General features: G+C 42.5%; 1 protein-coding gene across 1 annotated transcript in view; it reads left to right on the forward strand.

The window, feature by feature from the left end:
- The window catches only part of SLC22A23 (solute carrier family 22 member 23), a 99,336-nt gene that overhangs the window by 13,456 nt on the left and 70,781 nt on the right, over positions 1 to 15,099 (forward strand). The window contains exons 2-3 of the mRNA XM_010708408.1: positions 425 to 528; positions 5,809 to 5,963. Coding sequence (XP_010706710.1) covers positions 5,894 to 5,963 — 70 coding nt within the window. The 5' untranslated portion in view covers positions 425 to 528; positions 5,809 to 5,893. The remainder of the gene's footprint in view (positions 1 to 424; positions 529 to 5,808; positions 5,964 to 15,099) is intronic.

The raw sequence follows: 15,099 nt of genomic DNA on the forward strand, positions 1-15,099 counted from the left end.
TCCTGCTGTATCCAACTGACTTATCCCATATAAGTCAGTAGCAGAATATCCTTCTAGGTTGTCTAGCAGTAGGTGTTTGGGGACGTTATGGTGGTGTGCCCTAATTACATCAGTAGTGCCAGTTGTGCCCCATAGTGTTTAAACAAAAGTGGCCTAAGGAGGGAAGAGATTTCTGTGCTAGGTGCTCCCATTCTGTAAATAAGGGCCTGGTTAAACTTACTCAAATTAATCTTTATGTGAACTTCATGGGATTTGGGGCTTGATTTGAGGTGGAAAACTTTCCCTTGCTGTTTCACAGAACTGCATAAATTTCCATCACTCATGTTAGGAATGAAGCTTGAAAAACAGTCTATTTCAGTGTTAGTATCTTCAAAAGCATTTGAGAATTTCACAACTTATTTTGTTTTATCTGTCTTTCTTCCAGTGGGATCTTGTTTGTGATTCTGCCTGGAAAGTCCACATTGCAAAATTCTCCCTACTTGTAGGATTAATCTTCGGCCACTTGATAACAGGATGTATAGCTGACTGGTAAGTGCAATATCTTTTAATGCAGTGTATCAATTAATTAATGTCAGTATTAAATATTGCTTAGATTTTTATCTACTTCATAAAGAAGTAGATAATAATGCTTAATGATTTTCATGTTCTGAAAAGAACGTGACGAACAGTTTAAAACTGTGTGTTAATTGCTTGAACTGAGTAATGTGCTCCAAGGTAAATAACAAGAAAATAAGCTATTTGATAGTTGACTTAGTTATTTCCTGCTGGCACAATTTATTATAGCTGTAGAGCTGGTGCAGAACTATGTATTTGCTAATCATGTAAGTGAAGCCTTAGGTCTAGGGTTTTTTTTCTTCTTCTGAACTAGGAGGTAAGGTAAAAAGAAGTTGAGAGCAGCAGTGATTTGACTGAATATAAGAGAGTTGTGTAATGTCAAGCATGTGCTTGTACAGTGACTTTTAAGAATGGTAAAAGACTGTTGCAAACCTTTCAATTGGTCCATTTTTAAAGTCGTTGTTAAGCAAACATTCTGAATTAGTGTTAAGGAATCTCAGACTTATGTGCTGTTGATATTGGGCTATTAGATTTAAACACAAAATGCAGTTCTTAAATTACAGTACTGAAAACATTATGAGGTTCCCTAGTTGTTCAGAAAGTTCAGTTTTCATGCAAAAAAAGGGTCTTGTAGTGCAGGAGAAGGGGAAGAAAATTAAAGCCCTGATTCAAGTGATTTAAATGGCAACTTGCTGAATTTGAAACAATAGCTGTGATGCTGTCCCAGTCATTTCAGTGGCTTCCAGCACAGTTGCCAGTGTCAGTGCTTTAGATGGCCCCAAGTTAACTATTCCACTGTTTGCTAAACCAGGAAAGGAAGGAGTTGCTTATTACAGAAATTCTAAAAAGCCCCAGCGATGGCTCGTCAGTCAACGAGTAGAGAAAAGGCTCCCTGCAGCTGTGCAGCAATGCGTCTCAAACTTCTATAGCAAAACTACGTCTTTCTTCTTGAACAGTCATTAAATGTTTTTAGGCAAGAGAGGAATTATGACTTCTCAGTGAAGCAGGGAATGGGCATGGTGAAATACAATTGAATTTGATTAAAATGCCACAGTAAAACAGGGCTGTAACAATATGTAGAAAGTATAGCGGGGAAACAGATGAGAGTTCTCATTTGTTTTTCCAAAATAGGAGTTTGTATGGAGGAAGCAGACTTACTGCCAAGCTAGGGAAATGCTGCTTTAATTGACAAGTCACAAGTAAGTGAATAACTTGTTGCCTAAAGCACTGGCTTTAAGGGAGAGATGCAGTAAGCAGATTTAATAGTTCTCTGAGAAAGGATTGCCCAGTTCTGCCATCCATTTTTTTCCTCAGTGTGTAGTTTGCTCTACCACGTTCTTTTTCTGTGTTTTCCCTACAGTGAGATTAAGAGAGTTTAAGGACAAACAGTTTGACAGAAGTAATGCGATGGAGAAAAGGGTAATTTGGTAACTGGGGGAGATGAGTGCACCCCTTGCCCTTTTGCAAGCATTGCGTTGCTCTGGCTGCTGCCACCAGAGCTGATCCCTGTGCTCCTCTTCTGCCCCCATCATTGCCATCTAAGGTAACTAATGCAGCAAGGTAGTCCTGCACTGGGATAGTCCTTTTTCATTTGGTAGTGGCAGTGGAGCTATTGAAAGAGCACCTAAACAGGATTTGCTTTGTTATTCAATCACTCTTTGAATTTCTTCTAAGATTGGGGGTTGTGTGGAAAGACAAATACAAAGGGGATTGTACTTGTGAGAAATATTTTTTTTTAAGTCAATCCAAAGCAAGAGCAGGCAAGATATGCCAGATTGATATACAGAAGTGCTGTAATCTTTGAAAATCCTCATTTCACTTGTATATCACTATCCAGTTCAGGTAATCAGAGGAGGCTTTGGGTGTTGGATTTAGATTGGTTGATTTATTGCTGTTTGGCTGTAGAGTATGTATTTCGTTTTGAATTTTTTTGTTGTTTATTTGTTTTGAGCCTATAAGATCTGGAGCTTTGCTTTTCCTTTTTGAAAGCTTTTTAAAGCTGCACATGGCCAAAGCATAGTATGCATTATGACAGTTTGCTAAGTGGACTGAGTTGTCTGTGATCAACATACAGTAGATGGTGTGCAAGCTTCAGTAGCTGTGTGTGATAAATCCATAGGAAGAAGATCTGCAAACTTGTTAGGCTGTGTAAACATGAGCAGTGTCCAAAGGCTGAGTAAACTGCCTGTTTGGGCAGGGTGCTGCTGGCACTCTTGTCTCAGAACAGGAGCTGGAGAGGTTTCTGTGGAAGGGTCCCTCTGGAACAGGCACCCTTGGTGGCTGTGTGGCATCGAGACAGAAAGCCTCTGCCTCTTCCTGCCCTGCTCTGGTACTCCTTGGAGCTTTTGTGTCAATTCAAATCCCAAAACTGAGAGAGCCTGCAAAGAATGGCAAAGGATGATTAGATTGGCTGAAGGACCAGTCTTCTCAAGGGTGGCAAGGCACATGCATAAGGTCCTGTCCTCAAAATATTTGCCTTTGCCCTGCACCTCTGGTGACACTGGAAGTATCTGTTTGATGCATTTGCATATCACTCTGCGTAGGTTGCAGGTTGATCAGGAGCCTGTGGTTGCTTGTATTCCTAGTTACTTACCTGTGTAGGCAGCATTTATCATCTGATAGAGATAATAATATGCGGTGTAGGCTGAGACTGTTGTGGCATGGAAATCTCTCTCTGAAGTAGTGTGGATGGCAGCAGGATAGCATCCCAGGGCTGTTTTACAAGGGTGATTGTGTATGGTTTAATCTCTCACAAGCATTTCCATGTAGTGCTAGTCAAATAACTCTGTCTACACATAAAAGGCTTTATATACTCTTAAGACAGCATCCTGTCAAAACGCTGCTGGATCACCAGCAATGTGGCTGATAGCTGCCCTGCAGTTCTGTTTTTTTTTTTTATGATAAATGAAATAAATTTTGGGATGAGGAGAAATGCTAGCTTTGTCTCTGGGAGTGGGTACTAAGGGGCTTGGGGCTTTCAGAAGCCCAGAAGGATTTCCCGATTCTTTGTTAGCAGCAAATGTTCATTTGCATAATTTGTATAATGGTAGGAGAAATTCCAAGCCCTAATGATGGGTAACCTCAAGTAAAGAGGATGGGAGGAGGGGAGGAAGGGAACTGATGTCTGTGAAGCATGGAGCCTTTTTTAATCAGCATCAGGAAATGGCAGGTCAGGCTTGTGATGAGAATTAAACTCCTAATTCTGAGGGCTTGCCTAATGCCTTTCATCTATAAAACGCTTCCACAAATACTAATTAGTATGAATTGCAGCTTGACTGTTACGAAAACCAGGCTGTGAAATTCTGTGCACATCACCAATAACACAGAGTTCGTGGTTTTCGTATTCAAGGTTTGGTATGAGGTACTTTCCCTCCCTGCCCAAGTGCTGTGTGCCCCATAAACACAAAATGTAAAGCACAGGTGTCAGCAGCTGCCACCGTGTCCACCATGTTCCCAGCACACTGCGTATCTCTGAGGGGGGAGAAAAGCTTTGTTCTCACTCTGAGGCTCATCTCTGACTAGCTGTATTTGCACCCTAATGAAGAACCATCTGCTCTGACCTTGTAGTCTCCAGCCTGCCCCCTGGCACTTTGCTGCTTTCAGAGGATAGAATATGTTGAGTTGGAAGGGACCCATACGGATCCTCGAGTCCCAGCTCCTGGCTCCACACAGGATGACCAACGTTTTATAAACATGGAATGTTTGGTGCCAGTGAGTTAAGTTTTGAAGTACCCTGCAGTTCATGCTGCAGCTGGGAAAAAGAAATCAAAACCCAAAAACCTGACTAATATCATCATCTCCGGTGTACTTTGAAAAAGTGTAAGTGATGATACAATTACTGGTTCGCTTTTCCAGTTTCCAAAGGCATCAAATACAATATCTCCTTTCCATCCCTTTGTCCTCTATTTCATTGATCTTGTTCCATTTTAAAGCAAAATCCAAAGTTTTAGTTGTGACTGCATGTATGAAATACACTTTACAGCTGCTGGTAACAATCAAATAATTGACTCGAAACACTTCAGTATGTGAAACTGGATTAGGTAGTGATGTTTATGTGCTCTTTATTGCGCTGACACTCAGCCAGATAGCTGGCTTGCAGCTGACAGTCTGCTTTGAATGCGTCTGTGAAAGCTGCCTACGAAAAGCAAGTTCATATATTCTTTGTGGAAATGGCATATGGAGCTGACTGAAAGAAATCCTCAGTTCCACTGGAAAACTTGTGGGAGTTGACAAGTTGAAAAATTTTGGAAATCTCCACATAACGATCCAATTTTTGCTTAAAAATAGCAGCGTGCTCTGGTGCTTCATATTACCAGCCTTGCACAGGAAGGGGGAGGGGTGGAAGGGGAATTATGAACAGTGAGCATGTGAGACATAAAAGGAATATGAGGCTTTGCATAGGAGCTGACTTCTGCAGCAGGTGCCCTGTGTTTGGTAGCAGCATAGTTCCTTATCGGCACCTGCAGCTGAAAATCTCTGCCGAGGAGGGCTGCAAATACTTACATCTCAGTTGCCAGTGTCTGCTTTGGAGTGGTTTCTTTTTCCTCTTCTCCCTCCTCGGCTAGTTTTGTGGGTTTTTTCAGCCACTGTGGGGATGTGACGTGAATAAAAGAGTGGAGCTCACCGCTTTTCTGCAAGCGTTACTATCAGCTGCCTGAGGATAAGGGAAGCAGCACGAGCCCTGTTCTTACATTCAGTCCCTGTTTCTTAGGCTTGTCCTTAATAATGAGACTAAGAAATGTGATCTTTTGAGCGTGCCTCTCTTGCAAAGGAGGCTGGAAAGCATGTCTGTTGGGAAGAAGAGACCTTTGCAATAAGCTCTGTGGCTGTAGGGAAATAATATATGCTATCATGTAACATATATAATATAAACCCATCTCATCTGCTACTGAAAGCTCTGAGAAGCTGTTTTTGATCTCTAAGATATTTGTTTATGGTTCTGTTGTAGTTCCTAGAAGTTTCCTTGTTCACTGTTGGAGTTGTGCAATTGGTCAACTGATGTCTTAGTCAAGAAGTAACGAATCACATGGTGACCCTGCTTAATCCCACCTGAAGTTAATCTGTCAATGCAAAGCTGACTGAAGAATCAAGTGGTTTTTAGTAAGCAGGAGGGTGGGGAAAATGGAACAAGAACTAAAAATGAGTGGGAATATTTAGAAGGCATTGTATGATTTGTGCTCTTTGTAATACTGGAATATTATGTCCACCCTGGTTTTTAACTCTATTTCTCTCTACTTCCTTTCTTATTTTTAGGGTTGGTCGACGGCCCATACTGCTCTTCTCTGTCATATTCATTTTGATATTTGGACTGACTGTGGCACTCTCAGTGAATGTGACAATGTTCAGCACACTCAGGTTTTTTGAGGGGTTTTGCCTGGCTGGAATAGTCCTCTCCCTGTACGCATTGCGTGAGTATACCTTTATACCCCATCCAAATGTATATTTACAGAGTATATTTGTTCTGGAGTATATAGCTGTTCTGGGGCATCCTGCTTTCCTACAAGCAAACAGTTCTGAATCATACCCTTTGAAAAAAGCTTCAGCCTGTGTTTTAATAACAAAGTAGGGATCTTTACAGCTATCTCTTTAGGTTGGTACGAAGCAATGCTAAGTTCACTAGGAGATTCTACACTTTTCCTGTCTAGAACTATTCCAAAAATTCCCCTGCTACTTGCAGCTAAGAGGTCTCTTGTCCCTGCCTTGGATTGTGAAGTGCAGCAGGAATATGTGAGATGAGGAGCCCGATGTCTTCTTATCAAGGCTTCTTGATTCTGTGTAGTTTTTGTTCGTGTGTTTTTGAGTATTTCAAGGGGGATAAAATCTGAGAGAATCTTGAAGGAAAGCCTGTGAGAAAAGTCTGTGTACTCATAATGTCTAGGGGAGATGCCTGGTAAACTTGTTGCCAAAATATATGGAAGCCCTCTCCAGAGGCTGTGCCTTCAGAGGGTGCACGTGCGGTGCTGCCAGCCCTGAATGTGTCGCTGGGATGCACTCCAGGGAGCTCTGTGTGCTTGTGCTTCCTTTGCTGTTTGTGATAAACGGGTAGTACACCACCTGAGGAAAAATACATCACTTCCTCCTTTTTATTATGGCTCTGGAAAAGTATTGCCTAAATATATCCTGGGACTTGCTGTACAAATCTTCATAAAATTTTATTCACTTCCTATCGTAGATGTTAAATCCTTATGGGTTATAGATACTGCAGTATCCTCACTCTGTGGAGTATTAAGCTCTACAGTATTTGTTTTTGTGTTCTGAGACTGTGTCGTGGGGAAAAGAACCTGACTGGAATACACAACAGTTTGTTCTTCGCACTTCTTTGTAGTAGACAGTACAGTACCCAAGAGAGTTTTACTTTTTTTCCTTTGCTTCTCTTGCCTTCGGTGATATAATCCCACTATGGCAGTGAGGTTGGACTAGGTGGTCCCTTCCAGCCCCTACAATTCTGTGGTTCTGTAATTCCTAGCAAGAATTCTTCATCAAAAAATAAAACTATTATTGAAGACATGAAATCTTCTTTTGTATTCCCCCCCCCATCACACTGTATATAATATCAGTGAAACTTCATTAACCCTTTTTCTTAGTGACCCTAGAGGTCTTGCTAGAATGAAAGAAACCAATGTAGGCAAAGTTGTTGCTGAAGCATAATAGCATCAAACCTAATCTCTGCTGTCCTGCTGTGGTTGACTCCAAATGCTCTTCATGATCTTGGCTGTGAAGAAAGATCTTCCCTTCCAAGGACAGCTCTTACCAGTAGGATATTCAGATGAAATTTAAGTAGTTTGGATTTTTCACTTCTCATTGAAGTATGTACGTTTTTCTTGGTTGCTTTGTAGTTAGGCTTTTTAAATTTTTTTAAGAGAGTCATTGCAACTGAAAATTTTTATTGGGATATATATAAAAAAAAATTCCATTGTGAACCTGAGAGAGTCTGTGTTGTGTTGGAGTAGTTTGCCAGAAAAGGTCCCATTCAAAAAAAAAAAAAAAAAAAAAAAAACAAAACAAAAAAAAACACAAAAACAAAAAACCAAGGTTGGTCCATGCTCTGTTTGATTCAGATCAAGGGCTTGAATTTGGTTTCAGGCCCACCCTCCACCATAATTGAAGTGTTCGCTTATAACTGCTTATGTGAGTTTACCCATTGCAAGTGGGCGTGTGTCTGCATAGGTATTGCAACCTTCTGTGGAGTCCTCTTCTGTTTCATAGCCTCCTTTCTTTATATAATGGTTTTGGTCTCTTCCACCAAAGCTTTGGGCCCCAGAATTCTTACTTGGTTGCCCTGAGCAGAACAATAGAAAATAGAAAGTGTATTCAGCCAGAGAGTCACCAGCTGAAGTTTCTGATGCTACTGTGCAGAAGAAAACTCTACAGGATTGTACAGCCTGCAAAGATAATTAGTCTGCCACAGAGATTCTCTTTACACTGTGTCAAGCTTGCTGGTTATGCTTAGATTTATGGCCCGCCTCAGGGAAATTGTAAATAATTATCCTGATGCTCAAGGAGTGGGAATAGCACCAAAGTGCTGCCTTTATAACACAGAGCTGCTGAACTTAAGTAGCCTTCACTGTTCACACAATGTTCTGCCCAACAGCCTAATGTAGTTTTCCTGTGGGTCCCTGCCAGTGTGCTGCGCAAGCCCTGGGACAGGCCTTGCCTTCTGTGCCACTGCAGGCTGGCTTCAGCAGTGCTGTGAGTTGGCTTCTTGTAGGCTCCACACATTGGAGAGGAGGCTGCAGTGAGATCCTGTTTGGCCTGTTTTCTCAGGTGGCAAATGTGACAGGATGTATGGAAATGGCCTCATGTTGCACCAGCAGAGGTTTAAATTGGGTATTGGGAAGAATTTCTTCCTGAAAAGTGTGTTTAGATATTGGAATAAGTGGCAGAGTCTGCATCCCTAGAGGGTTTAAGAGACGTGTGGATGTGGTGCTTATGAATATGGTTTAGTGCTGAACCTGGTAGTGTTGCGTGATGGTTGGACTTGATGACCTTAAAAATATTTTTCCAACCTGAATAATTCTGTGATTCCGCACAGCATCTTGTTGCTCGGGACTTAACAAATCTAAGTTTCTTTAGCTAAGATGAAAAGCTGTCTTGCACTTGTTTTAGTTTTTGTCAAAACTTTTGCTGGGAAAGGATTTCAGATGAAACTTCTGGTGAGCCTGCAGGAAGAGATGGTCTGTGCACAGGTGCTGGCACTTGCTGTGAACAGGGCAAGCAGAGGAGGAATGAACCTGGGATTTTTCTTCTCAGTGCTGCATTGATCACCTTGTTTGGGAGAATAAGAGGGAGATGGTTCTTTTCACCTGAATAAACTACAATTCTATGAAACGGGCAGATTTGAGAGGCTTTTGTTTCATGATGGTGCTTCCCACCTCTTCTGCTCAATGTGCTGTGCACTACAGCCTGATGCACAGAACTTGGGTTGCTGGTTTGGTGGCTGTGTTGGCTGAGTAGAAGAGTGCAGAGACAGCAGGGTGGGCATCTCACATCAGCTGGGTGCAGGGTGCTGTCGCCTGTTGTCAGACTGAAGGTGAGGGGCTTCCAGTTAACCCATTGGGATGGAAAGACTTGTGGCTGGTCCTAGCAGGAACTGGCCTTGAAAGGGGGGCAAAGGGGAACAACTTCAAGCAGTGCCGGGGGTGTCTGAGTGCTGCCTCAGCTGATGCCTGCAGGCCTTTACAGCTGGTGAAGGTGTGCCTCCCCACAAATAGCTCTACTGTCTGGCTGCCAGCCCTGTGGGACAAAGTATGCTCAGCAGATGTGGAAACCACAGGAATGAGCAGCAAATGTGACTCCGGAGAGCATGAAGGGAGTGGCTGCTGGGTCCCTCTAGCCTGGCGGGGATATTGCTGTGGCCTCACACTGCACTTCCCTAGGGCTGGGTTTCACAACCCACATGTGCTGATGCAGGAGCTGGCAGGGCTGCAAGCAGGAGGTCTGCACCCATGCCACTGCCAAGGCTGTGCTGGCATCAGTAGTTGTGTGGGGAAGCTGTCCCCGTTCCTCCAAGGACAGGGCAAAGATCCTGCTGTCAGCAAGATATGCCTGGCAGTCTCTTCTCACCTGCCTTTAGGTGTTTTCTGGGCCTGGGGGTGCATAAGCTGTCATTACCCATAGCAGAAGCTGGGATGATGGTGTTAATTACATTTAAGAAGGAGATGGGGGCGGAAAGTATTTTTCTGCAGCTCCCATAGCAGCACTGGTGATCACACCTGAGATCAGGCAGCAGGAGCTGTGGTGTGGGTTTGCAGGCTGTTTCATGGGTGGCTGAACTGCAGATTAGACTGTGAAATTAGAAAGCCTAGGCTTGAATGGAACAGTAAATAGGCTCTGAAAATAGCTATGCTGAAAGGGAGACATCATCTCTGCAGGTTGTAGGGAGGAAGCAGGAGTGTACCTCTGATGCGTAGTAGTGGGATGAGTAGGCACATTGTTTTCTCCCTTTCATTGGTTGGAGGAAAAAGGTAGAAACACAGTGAAAAATAATAGCTTGTTTGGAAAGGCTGAAGAATGCTGGCAAGGGTTTCTAGACTGGTTAAGATGCCCAGCTGTGATGTATCTTTTCTCATTTGTAGTTAGGTCAACCTAACCTGTTACTCGTGAAAATTACAAGGCACTGACCTGAGAGAGGCTCAGTGTGATTTCTTAAGCTGCCTTTTTTGTTGTTGTTGTTTTTGTTTTTTTTAATGCATATCCTGGAAAGCTGGAGCAGCATGCTGGAAAGCTTGCTAATGCTGAAGAATGAGCTAAGAAGTGTGTGGACTCAGGATGCTGGGCTCTGAAGCACCTCCAAACACGCAGCCCTCAAATCCAGTGGAGCTGGAATGGTTTAAGCAATAATTGCTCAAATTTTTATTCTCCATTTTCCCCTCCTGACTCTTCAGCAGCAAACATTGTCTTGGTTAGGCAAGGCAGGTGCTGCAGGCCATAGGCTCCAAGCCTATTCTGTTCCATCTGAACCAACAAAATTAAAAATGCTGTAGTGCCTTCTTCAAATCAGGGGAAGTGGAAAACATCCGGCTGTGTTCCAGTGCACTGACATGTGCTTCAGTTCTGCAGTAACACGCAGTTCTCTTGGCTGACACTTGGTGATAAGAGCAAGGTTGTTAAGCCACCTACCTTCTGTTTACATAACCAGCCGCCTTCTGCTCACGTAACCAGCCTTCTCCTGTTCTGAGTCATCCAACTCAGGTCTGGGAGGGGTGATCACGGAGGGCTCTACCGCACAGAAATCCCTCTAAAGAGGCCATTGATTGCTAAATGATTTGGACCTATTTGGTAGAATTAAGTTGTGACTCCTTATAGTCTACTGGCCTCCTTCTCCTTGGTGATTCTTTCCCTTTTTTGCTGTTCAGAGTGGTGTGGAATCTTCTAGAGATATACTCCTGCCCATGGAGTACTGTCTGGGTTGCTTGTTTTAACCTCTGTGCGTGCCCTTGGAGCACTGAACACTTTTTCGCAAACTTTGGAAATGCTGTATTGTTTGAGGCAGCCAATTTGAAATAAATGTGTATCAATTCTTAAAACATGCCTAAGGGGAACAGTATTCTCTTTAGATCTCCTCAGGAGGTTACTATGAGAAATCCTACCTTCTGTTGTTCAGTTTCTTGTAACTGATCATAACTATGATGACATTTCTAGGGATTTTTATTATTTCTTTGTTTAGTAATGGTGAGCAGACCCTTAGTACTGCTGTATGTCTGACATCTTTGCGGTTAATCGTGCAATTGTTAATGCTGGAAAAGACCTCTAAGATCATCAAGTCCAACCATCAACCTATCACCAATGTATACTTCCATGATCTGAGAAGTGTTTCTTCTCTGAGAAACACAAGTGGATTGGAGACAGCGGTGTGAAAATTCTGTCAGTCATGATTTTTATTTATTTATTCTTTTTCCTGGCAGGAAACTGAATCTGCTACAGAAAGCTTCCTTTGTTGAAACCATGCATGTGCAGCCTATTTTGCTAAGTCTGATGGCTGACTGAGTTTTAGCTGTCCCCTTCCCTTGGCTGAGGTCTGTCCCCCTGCATCCCCACAGAACCTTTAAGCTGGTAGTGCAAGTGCTGGGAATGAGATGGGCAGGAGAGCTCAGGAGCTGCCTGGAAGGCAGTCAGTACACAGGCTTGAGCTTTTCCCAGATGTTTCTTCCAGTGAGGCATGGATGAATGCACATCTTGCTGTTACTTTCTGCTGCAGAAGGAGGAAATCGTAGGTTCATAAATCACCTATGAACAGTCTTTCACTTCCCTTTCCTACTTTTCCTTACGGACTTGTCAGAAAAATCCAAGTGGCAGCAGGATGTGCATAGAGGAAAAAAGTGTGTATGTGGAAGATGGATTTAGCAGTTATCTGTAGTGGCTTAAATATTAAGTCCAGCACCAAATGTCAGCACACAAATTCACATAAATATTTGTGTCTTTCAAGAGGAACCGTAATTTAACAAGACTAGCCAAATTTCCATCCCTAGTCACATGGACACGACTCTTATTTTCTCACCTATAAATAACACGACCCCATGGAATTTTTTTTTACTAGTTCAACTTAATTAAATTTCACTCAAAGCCGAAGTTTGCAGGCAGTGCTCACTGCACTATTTCCAAAAATGCATATTATTTTGTCAGATATAATAAAAAGTTCACTTTTGTTTTAATTCTTGCCTTTATTTGTATGATTAAATTCTGTAGGCTGACAACATGCTACACCAGTTCTCATATAACTCATTTTTCTGCTCAAAGCTGCACTGCATATGTTTTTTTTTTATGAAGCACATGCTGCAGTTATGAGTATGAGCTATGTTTTTTGAGAACGTCTCATCCCCTCTTAAATGAAATGTACATACAACCATGTAGTTCTTACGGATAAATTTAGGCACAAGTGTTTGTTGCTAGTTTGAAAACTTGTTTGCTTGCATTCTTCAAATTCTGGCTATGTTATGAATTATGAGACAAGATATCAGTACACTGGGTTCTAGTGAGTAACACAGACATTTTGCAAGCACGCCTTCTGTTCTACAACCTGAGCTTAACCTGGCTCTTTGTAGGCACCCAGTGTGTTCAGTACTGAATCTTTGAGCTGTTGATCATACTGAGTTTAGACTTAGTTGGGTGATCTAAAACAGGCAGTCTCCTGGAGAAAAGAGGTGTTTGAAGATGGCAGCTTGGTTTGGAAGTATGGCTATCTCCTGATGAAGGGCTTCTGTGCTGAAGTGCGAATGGGAGTGTGGCTCACTGTTAGCTTCATCTGTTTGGGATCTGCACTTCTGTGATTCAGGTTGGATTAAGGAAAAAAAAAAAAATCATGCATTGGAACAGACTGGCCAGGGAAGTGGTAGAGTCGCTGTCCCTGGAGATGTTCAAGAAGCATGCAGATATGTGGGACTGAGGGACATGGATTAGTGTGCCTGGTGGTGATGGGTTGATGGCTTGGCCTGATGATCTCAGTGATCTCTTCCAACCTTAATGAGTCTGTGGTTTCCCTGGCTCCTGGATGCCCAGTATCTCAGTCCAGCTTGTGTTAATAGGAATTCAGATCAGATAAACCATTCTTGTGGTTTCTCTCTTCTACCTTTTAGTCCTATCTGTGGCAGAGATTGCCTTCTGTAGAGGCATACTCTTAGTTTGTGTGGTAAAGCTTCAGTTGTCTCCACTATAGTCACGCACTGGGGTGCAAATACATCTCCACCAGTGGCTTATCTCACATCATCAGCATAATAGGGGGCATGCATTTCATTCATTCTTCTATGTGCCCTCTGAGGAGGGTAATTGCTGGCAGAGGGGGCCAGGGAGCACTGTTCCTTAGCTGTGGTTGAGGAGGCATTTGGTGTTGTGGAGGAGGGCAAACCCTGCCTGAGTGCTGCAATTAACAATCATCTGTTGGAAATAAGTACCCGGTGCTGAGGCTTAGGTAAGTTGCTTTTCATGCCAGCTGTTATCCAATCATTCAGACTAATGGTGTGGAGAAATTAGGAGGGTGTTTTCTCTGTGAAGCATTTAGTTCAGCACATATTTAGGCTCGTGGACCAGGAATCATTGTTTAAAATAAACAGATTAATGAATCTGTCAAGTTTTCTGTGTGGTGGGGAATACAGTGCTGCTCTCAGCTCCTCTGCAAGGCCCTCTTCCAGGCACAGTGATGTTTTCACCTAGATCTTGGTGCTGTGCTGGAAGTATTGCTGCATCCTGGCAGAACATGGTTTGTGACTTCATAAGGGAGGTTAGAAGCAAAAGAAGCACCAAAAACACACAGGAAGCAGAATCAATAATGTTAGACAGGGAAAGCAATTTAAGAAGAAATGGTTTTTGGCTTTGTAGTTTTTTTTTATTTTTAATTATAGCAAACAAAAATGGATTGAAGGCAGGGAGGAAGAACAAGAGCAACTTAAAAACTGTATGATGGCAGAAGTAGCTTGTATGTTGCAATTGCAACCAGCATTTCTAATAAAATCCCATTTTGGTTTCCTTTATAGCTCTGTCTTGAAAAGGGGGTTTAATCTCAAACTTGACAGACTTATTTTTCAAGACAAAAACAGATCTGTTTCTAGGAGGCTTGAAGAAAATTAATTAAAGAGCCTCTAGTTTATAGAACCATTAAAAATAACTCTGCTTTGAAAGTTAAAGAAATAAAGCTGTCATTGTTAGTCATTGATTGGAAAAATGGCTTCTCATGTATCTGTGAAGTAGAGAAAACCAATTACTGCACTTGAGCATTTTGGAATCTGGACAGGAGAAGCTTTGATTATACAACCCTTGTCTCTACCCGTGTCAGTCTTTTGAGATGTTACACGTGCAGTTAGTTATGGACCATCCTGTCCTGTTCTTGCTTACTTCATTCTTAGTGGCTGTGATACATCTAGGAGAGAATATGTGCAGTTCAGTCTGCACCTTGTAAGCTTTTAACCTGATGGATTCAACTTTTTAAGGAGACAAACTTCATTCTTCTTGACCAAGTGTTACATCTCAAACTAAAAATAAAAGATAAGTATCTGTGCAGTTGACATTTGTCCTGACATTTTAGTCTCCTTCCTTGGCTGAGCTTAGGTGCTTCAAACAGCTCTGGAGACAGTAATGCATGGCAAGGCAGAGAACAAGAATAGCCTATGCATGACCCAAAGAGGAAGAGTAAGGAAAATAGACTACGTAGTGTGTACAACAGCTGTGTCTTCTCTCTTCTTCCTAGTAAGAGGGAATGTGACAGATAACTTTTCTGAAAGAAGAAATCTGCTCCTATCCAGCAACAATGAAAGATTTTGTATCCTAGCTATTTCGGAAACAAAAACACAGCCAAGAGAAGCAGGCTGTGTGTCATGCTAGTCTGTGCAGATCCAGGCAGTATTGCCCTCCTGGTTCGTTGAGTGCCTGGCAGCACTTGCATGGGACGTATTAATGCCTTTTCCTGCTCAGACATCTTAGCGTGAGGTCTGTTGTGATGAGAAAGCATCTATCTTTGCGGTGTTTCCATCCTTATTTCAGCCCAGGTGTGCGGCTGCAGCGACCCAGCTGCACCATGGTTCTGAATGCAGAAGTGGAAATCTCTGAGAGAGGTGC

The sequence above is a fragment of the Meleagris gallopavo genome, chromosome 3, assembly GCF_000146605.3.
Source record: "Meleagris gallopavo isolate NT-WF06-2002-E0010 breed Aviagen turkey brand Nicholas breeding stock chromosome 3, Turkey_5.1, whole genome shotgun sequence".
Lineage (NCBI taxonomy): Eukaryota > Metazoa > Chordata > Aves > Galliformes > Phasianidae > Meleagris > Meleagris gallopavo.